Consider the following 8,681-nt stretch of genomic DNA (forward strand, 5'->3'; position numbering starts at 1 on the left):
TTATCTTTGTCAGAGCTGACTGACGGGTGGAGGAGAATTTGGTGTAGAAGAAGAGAAACAGCAGCAGAAACATGAGCTCCACTGCAGAGGTAAGACTGAAAAATAACTATAAATTTAACACTTAAAGTCAGTCAACAGACTCCTGGTTTATCTGGAATAACTTCAAATACATCTTAGTGATATAAATTCTCTCAATTTACTCAGTTCAAATCAGCAGTTGTAACTTGCACCAGTAGAATAAATTGATTTTTCATCACACTTCTTGTAAAACATTAACTATGAATGTTTTCCAACCATCTTCATTTACAATAATAAAGATTTCATGAACGTGACCATTCAATGTCACCTGTACGTTTTTATTTATTAGAAACATATGGAGCAAAACCAAGCTGGACCTAAAGATGAAGATGAAAGGTGTTTAACCAGAGGACATGGGCCACATCAGCCAGAGTGTGTCCACACCGTGAAGAAGCCTAGTGTCTGTGACCAGTGTGGGAAGAGTTTCACTGCTAGAACCAGTCTCACCAAACATCAGCGCATCCACACTGGTGAAAGGCCGTATGTTTGTGACCAGTGTGGGAAGAGTTTCGTTACTAGAAGCAATCTCACCAGTCATCAGCGCATCCACACTGGTGAAAGGCCGTATGTTTGTGACCAGTGTGGGAAGAGTTTCACTACTAGAAACAGTCTCACCAGTCATCAGCGCATCCACACTGGAGAACGGCCGTATGTTTGTGACCAGTGTGGGAAGAGTTTCACTACTAGAAACAGTCTCACCAAACATCAGCACATCCACACTGGGGAGAGGCCGTATGTTTGTGACCAGTGTAGGAAGAGTTTCGCTACTAGAAGCAATCTCACTGAACATCAGCGCATCCACACTGGGGAGAGGCCGTATGTTTGTGACCAGTGTGGGAATAGTTTCGCTACTAGAAGCAATCTCACCAAACATCAGCACATCCACACTGGAGAAAGGCCGTATGTTTGTGACCAGTGTGGGAATAGTTTCGCTACTAGAGGCAATCTCACCAGTCATCAGCGCATCCACACTGGTGAAAGGCCGTATGTTTGTGACCAGTGCGGGAATAGTTTCGCTACTAGAACCAGTCTCACCAATCATCTGCGCATCCACACTGGAGAAAAGTTGTATCTTTGTGACCAATGTGGGAAGAGTTTCAAAAGATTATGGGAATTAACTGTCCATCAGCACATCCACACTGGGGAGAGGCCGTATGTTTGTGACCAGTGTGAGAAGAGTTTCAGAACATCGTCAAATTTGAGGAGCCATATCAAAAGCCATATGTTAGTGACCATAGGAGAAGAGTTTAAGCAAACCTCAGACTCTTCCAGCGTATTCGGTACTTGAAGTATTTAACAAATGAAATGTCTTAAAAACGTTTATTTGCATGCAACCTGAGTGGTCGTTGTTGTTGTTATTTTCAGATACAGAGTAACTTATTTTCAGTTACTTTTGAAATTGTATTACTTTTGCTCATGGACAGTCCTTGAGAACATTTTCTGGTATACAATATACTTGAGTATTTGCATATTATGGTACTTTGCTATTTACTATGCTTCATTCAAGTAGAAAATATTACAGTTTTTACTCTCCTACATTTAAATGCTGTTTTCTTTTTCATATTTTTCATGATGAAAACATGTAAGATTAAGCTTAGCTCCATATATTCTTTTGTTTGACCAATATCTAGAAATCCACTATTTAAAAACAAAAAACAGTAGACATTAGCAAATATATATCTAAAAAAGCAAACTCTTGACCAATACGATCAGGACTTTAAATCAAGACCAGACTATCTAGGGTATTTTTACATGAGAATGTCTTGTCTGACTCTTAATTCGTCAGTGAAAGAACATTTGAAATAGGGCTGCCAAGTTAAACTTAATTTATAACCCTCTTCAATATTACTGTTGACATGGGGTCAATATATGAACTCAGGTCGAGTAGCTCAGTTAGGACTAAGTCTACTCTACTAGTTGAGCAAGCCTGTTTATCAACATTTCAATTCAGATCATGCAATCTGGAGGATCTTGATTAGGTACATCATTAAATGCAAGGACTGACTGTTGTATGACTTTCTGTGTGTTAATCATATATCTCTTGAATCTCTTGACTGACTTCAAACTTGGCAGGTGTCTTGCTAATGACATGACTGGGTGCAGGGCTCAATTTGGTGTTTGGATAAGAAATGCAAGAGATATCATTAAAAGAAGCACTCTGGCGTTTGCGCATGTGACCACTCCCCCTCTAACACAGCACAGCACTGATTATCATCACTGCACTGGTTGCGTAATCAAATTTTAGTCTCATTTCTGCCCTTTAAAGCATTTTGATGTGATAGCTGCCTCCTCCTGGTTCCATATGCTGTTCTTGTACTGTATGAATCCTGGAAAAAAAAAACTATACCAATGAAGACTTTGACTTGTTAGAGAAGAGCCCATCATGTTTCCTAATGAATGATGTGAGAGCTGCCAGCCTCAGCGAACCATGCAGATTAGATATCAAGCACAACTTGAAGCTGGCTGCCATTTTTACAGTCTGTTCCAAAGTCTGTACACATTGTCTTGACAGACACAAGGCCACTGAGCCGTGCCTGGTTTACCAAAAGCGTCTTGCTGCCAAAATCACCTTTTTCTTCATAAACCAGGACTGACAGAGAGGAAAGATTGGTTGTGTCCTATCTCACGCTCGTGGACAGGAACTGTGTGAATTCTAAGTTGCCTTTGACAAATTGGTTTGTAGGCACCCGAGCATATCGGACCTGACTACAATCCTGGTTTCCCACATGGATCATAAAACATCTGCCCAGGTGGTTTTCCTCTCTGTGAGTCTTGGTGACCACAATTTCCTGCAAGATAATTATTATGGTTAGAAAATCCTGCAAAACAAAATTCATCTTCATAAAAATGTTGTATTGTTCATGTTTTGTTTTTGTTAACAACATTTTTGAAATTGATCAGAAAAACTTAAAAAGAAGCTAGTACTTTTGTTTAGAGAATTCAAAAGCAGAGAGAAAATGTTGGGAAAGAAAAATACATTAATGTTGGTTTTCACAATATGACCTATACGAGGATGCAAAGGGTTTGACAGTAATGTAAGATAATTAATTACATTTGAAGAAATGATAATATTCTGTTGGTCATGATGTTGCTAGTTTTGGTTGGTATAAAGGTTTAGAGATTTCCCCTCTTGATTGGAATTCAGTTCATTACATGTATTTACTGTGCAGAGTGTTGCTTTGCAGAGTTTGACACTATTCATTTTCTTTCTTTTTTGGGGGGAGGGGGAGAACACCTCGGAAACAAAATATTTCAAATTGAAAGCAAAGTATTTCATAACATGTCTGCATGAATTTGTCACCAAAAAAAAAGTGATAAGGGATATTCCGGCTTATGGTTAGAGTCCTACATTGACACTAGAACCGCCCCTCTAAAGTATGGTGCATCTCAATGAATTTGAATATCATGGAAAAGTCAAAAAGCCCCAACCAGGTATTAGTGCATATAGATGGACTTACTTGTCAAAAGGCCAACAGTTCCATATTAAAAGTGTTTGTTTAAATTGGTCTTTTGTAACATTAAAATTATTATGAAATATATAAAATATGAAGTTTAAGTCTTCATCAAATGTAAGCTATAATCATTACAAATTAAATAAAGAAATGTTTATTCAATGTGTAATGACCTAGGCTATATAATGTCTAATGTATAATGTCGTATATAATGTATTTAGCCTACTGACATAGGCTTAATAAACTTTTCCATGATATTCTAATCTATTGAGATGCACCATAAGCGCCACAGCGACTGTCATACCGTAAATTCTTAAATTAAAGCCGAGTCTTACACCAAATCCTGATGTACAGGAAATCTCGCGTGAAGGTGTCCTTATATGCAGTGTGACGATTTGGTCCCAAGTATATTCTATTGGTTCAGAATCAATCAAATTATTGAGGGACATAAACAAACGTCTGGTGCTATTTTTAGATTCCTGACATTTCCTGGTTGCCGTTTTCAGTCCTGGACTGAACTATTAAAATTAATTTCTCCTTGTCCATGCTTGCCAGTCGGTTGTTCTCTCTCTGCTAACTCGCTTGTCAACAGAAGGCAGGGTGTACTCTTAAACCAATAAGAAAATAACGACAGTCTCAGTACAGATCAGCGCACTCGCCGCCCTGCGTCACCTGCTCTGTCCCTTGCAGTTACAGACTGGATGGGGTGGAGTCACGTGACTACACACGCTGAACACTAGTACTACTCTTACGCCTAGGATCCACTGGCGTCAATGCGATTTCTTGCCGGACGCGACGCCTCCAAAAAAACGGACGCTTCGGTAGGCGGGAACACAGACCGGCGAGTTAACGGACAGTGGACAAACAGACCCCCGCCCCCCCGAGCTGTTCTCTATCTCGCTCCCCATTGGACAGTGACCCTGCGTCGGACGCGTTCATTTGCATAAAGTTGAGCTCCGGTCAACTTTTGGACGCGCCGCAACTGCTCGAACGGACGCACCGCCTACCCAGAATGCTTTGCGGGCGCGTCATTAACGGTTTGACGCGTCCCATAGAAAATGAACTGGCAGCCGCGTCGCGGCGGACGAAACGAACGCCAGTGGATCCCAGGCGTAAGGGACATGCACATAGCCTACCAACACACACAGCCAAAAAAGACAAAAACAACTTTTATTTTGTTTCTTTTTTTCTCTCTCTTTTTTAAAAACCGAATTTACCGACCTGGGCAAAATGACGTCGGTTATCGTCGTAAATTCTGGTATCGGTAAATTTTCGGTTTATCGCCCAGGCCTATTTTCAGGGGTGGGCATCATCCCTGGATAGAGTGATGTCGCCCGCGGCATCTCAGGACAGACTGATTGAAAAGTATGCATTCTAATCACTTTTTCTCACTCTCATCGCTGTATGTCAGGATGGGGTGTTACAGATGCCGTTCTGCTGTATTGGCCGGGTCTGGCTACAGGCAAATAAACCAGGTCTGTTTTCTGCAAGGTCTTGTGAATGTACAAAACCTCTGAAGCCCACGATCGCCTGTTTGAGCATTTGTTAAGCTTTTAAGTTTCATTGCTGCTAGAGTTCTCAAAGACCCGACCTGGTCCGATCCGACCTGGGTTATTAAATGTTTTTCGGGCATTCATGCGCGTTCATAGGACGCCTGCTTGCAGCGCTGCGGAAACCCAGACTTTACCCGGCAACAAGAAATGCTATTTTCCGAATGGCTGATTCAAGCTAGCTGTATGGATGGACTAAACGGAGCAATCTACCTTCGCATCATCCATTCATACTAAATTTGTTTTATCAACTTCTCAGAGCATGAGAAATGTCATGTGTGGCGTGTGAGCATGTGAGCTGATTGAAATGCGTGTATCTTGACTTGAGAGCCCTGAGTGACTCGAACTCCACGGGAGACATGCTTGAGTCCTGTCGGTTCCATAGTGATAGCAGCGCACCAGAGAAATTAATTGAAAAAAAAAATAATTAAAATACAATGTGTACGTGACAAAAGACTGAAAAGAGTGACTGTCACGCTCAATGCGTGAGACTTGAGAGCTCTGTATATCTACAGTATGTATGGCTATATAAGGGCGCTTGCTTTAGCAGAATGTTATGATGAAAACTTTTCAGAGTGAGGGCTGTGGTAAGGGTTAGAGTTAGGGTTAAAGAGAAATGTTATTTTTAAAACTGTGAAAACAACAGTCCTGTTTACCATCATTGTATTATAATGGCAGCACCCTTTACAATACTTATAAACCTGTCCTTTCCTGTCCCTCGAACAGAATATTACACTTGCATATGTAATTTAACTGAACCCAAGTTAATTTTGAAATGTGCAATATTTAAGAACATTATTATATAAACTGATGAAGGTATTAAGACTATAAAGTAGATTCTCTACTCTTTATAAGACAGGTACTGCTCAGTTCCCTGTTTCCAGCCCCACCACACTACTCTTCAGTCCGTCTCCTCAGACCTGTCTTCCTCCAGCTGTCCACCAGATGTCCTCAGACTGTCTCCCCTCTTCTCTCCTCATCACCTGACTGCACCACACACCTGTTCCCACTTCTCATCACCCCTACAGTCACCTGTGTTCTACACACCTGCACCTCATTCCCTAATCAACCTGTCACTGAATACACCGGTTAATTTCCCGTGCGTCATGCTTGAATGTTTTGCCATGGGCATAATGTTTGGGATCTTTGTTTCTGCCTCCTTCTCCTGCATTTTGACATTCTGCGTTTTGGTTTCCTGGCTGGATTTGTTTGTACAGCCGTCTCTTGTTTTGACCTTAGGAGCAGCTAATAACTCAGACTCCAAATAAAGCCGGTGAAAGTTACAGTAGATCAAATGACCACAAGCTAATTGCCACACAGTGACCGTGGAGGGCCCTTTCTCTTGGTCTCTAATCCTCTGGATTTTTTTTTCTCAATTTCTAAACCTGGGTGAAAGAAAAAAACACAAGTGTTGCCATGGATACCATGGAACAAAGATATCTAAAACTGAAGATTGCCATATTATTTCTATGTGTAGGCTACTTTGACTGAGCTGTTTCATTGACTGTCAGAATGGGGAAAAGCTAATTGGACAACAAAATGAATGAGAAACCACTGCTGAGCTGACAAATTTAGTTCCTTTTGAAAAGAAGATGACAACTGAGAAATGAAGCAGTCAAAGACCTGCAACCTGCAGCCCTGACACGCTGAAATGAAACTCTATTTACTGCACTTTCCAGACATCACTGTCCCACGAGTAGACGCAGACGAGACATAAAAGGAACAAGCTCAGATGCACTGATTGGGACCGAGCTGCAGCGCTGGAAAACCAGAATGCGCCATGTCTTATTTGATGCTGTGGATTTGTTGCCTCATCCACCACTACTTTGTTTGGGGAGTTGGGGATTTGTGGTCAGGGATTACAGCGGGCCACAAAGGCAGCTTCTGAAGCAACCGATAACAGTAGTCAGTTGAAGTCAGAGAAGAAAGGCCAGTCGTTGGAGTACCATACATACAAATCTGCGGCTGCCCTATGACTAAAACAGATATTTACCCATAGGATGAGACAGCTATTATATGGCAGGACTAGTGGGCATAAAATACAGATGTTTAACAAGCATAAATAAATAACTTTGTATAAAATGGTTGAGTCTCATTTGGAGTGTTTTGAAACCTCACAGTCAAGGTGATACTCACCTATCAATAAGTGTCAGTTAAATCTTTTTCCTTCAAAACCTTTGATAGTCAAGCTTTGAGTAGGTTTGTGAAGTTAATTTCCTTTTACCTTCCATCCAGATCTAACGGGTTTATCATTGATTCCAAATGTTTGTGTCAAACATTTTAAGAACTTTACATCACCATCCTTAAAGCCTTAAAGTGTGTAATATTGGGGTTAAACCGTGACATCCAGCATTCAGATTCTAGATTGCAGTGCTCACTCACTCACCCCTCCTGTCGGCAAAGTGAAAATTGTGTCATAATTGTCGTGTTGTTTCACTGAACACTTAGGAATAAACACTAGAACAGAGGAGTTGTCTCCAGCTTCGTTTACTCAGCACGAACATTATCCTTCACAACACTTCTCCTTCTCATGCATATCGTACACAACATTTCCTCAGTCCTGTAGTCAGAACAAACATAGCATCGCCACCTACTGGCCTGGCATAGCATTAACATTTAGAACACAACATTTCCCCCTTTCTTAAAAGTGTTACATCCTCTTCACTAACCAAATGGGGACTATCTTAAAGGATGTTTTCAAATGCAAGTATCGACTGTAATGAAAACCTGAAAGTCACTTCAACTGCAGTATAACCATTAACAGAACACAGTAAGAACACTGCATTACCACAGTACATTTGTTATTTGTTTTCTATCTTAAACCTTTTTTCTATGGCAGCTTATAAAGCACTCAGGTACTTTCAAGTAGCATAGTCTTTGAGCCACTCTGGCTGTTTTCTGTTCCGTTGGCTCCTGTTTGGTACACGGTTACTTGGAGCAGGCTCCTCAGGCCTTGGTTCTCCAGCTGGGAGAGTGAATGTCTCGGGCAACACTGACAGGTGAGAAGAATCCCACGTCTTACCATCAGTGAGCGTGTAGCTGTGTGGTCCTTTCCGCTGTATCACTTGATAAGGCTCACTGAACTTGGGCTTTCCTTTCTTGACATGCACTGGGTTTCTCACACGCACAAGACTCCCTGGGTGCAGGTTAGGTGCCTTGGCATGTCTCTTAGCATCAGTGTATGTTTTCATGTGTAACTGCTTCTTCTTTACTCTGTCTCTCAGTGTGAGGTCTGGAGCAGTTGTGACTTCTGGTTGAACGGAGAGTTTGGTTCTCATCTTTCTTCCATACATGAGCTGGAAGGGTGATACACCTGTAGTTGCATGTGGTGTAGCTCTATAGATTTGGAGAAACTCAGTGATATGAGCTTTCCATGGAGCTTTCTCTCTCTCTGCAGTAAGGATGCTTTCCTTCAAACACTCTATTTAACCTCTCCACTGCCCCCGTTGCCTTCTGGATGGTATATGGTGGTTCTGATGTGTTGTAATGTCTCGTTCTTTCAGGAAAGAGGACAGTTCTGAGGAGGTAAACTGAGGGCCATTTATCTGTTACCACAGTTACCACCGGGTTTCCCTTTTGGCTGAACACAGTGCTCATGAAA

General features: G+C 41.5%; 1 protein-coding gene across 1 annotated transcript; it reads left to right on the forward strand.

The window, feature by feature from the left end:
* On the forward strand, window positions 1-1,366 carry LOC146985782 (uncharacterized). The gene is made up of 2 exons (XM_085780451.1): window positions 1-89; window positions 368-1,366. Exons 1-2 carry the CDS (start codon window positions 72-74, stop codon window positions 1,364-1,366), a joined length of 1,017 nt encoding a protein of 338 aa, XP_085636577.1. The 5' UTR covers window positions 1-71.
* The last annotated feature ends 7,315 nt before the right edge of the window (window positions 1,367-8,681 follow it).

This window comes from Trachurus japonicus, chromosome 6 (assembly GCF_045865225.1).
Source record: "Trachurus japonicus isolate A0001 chromosome 6, Traja_1.0".
NCBI classification, from domain to species: domain Eukaryota; kingdom Metazoa; phylum Chordata; class Actinopteri; order Carangiformes; family Carangidae; genus Trachurus; species Trachurus japonicus.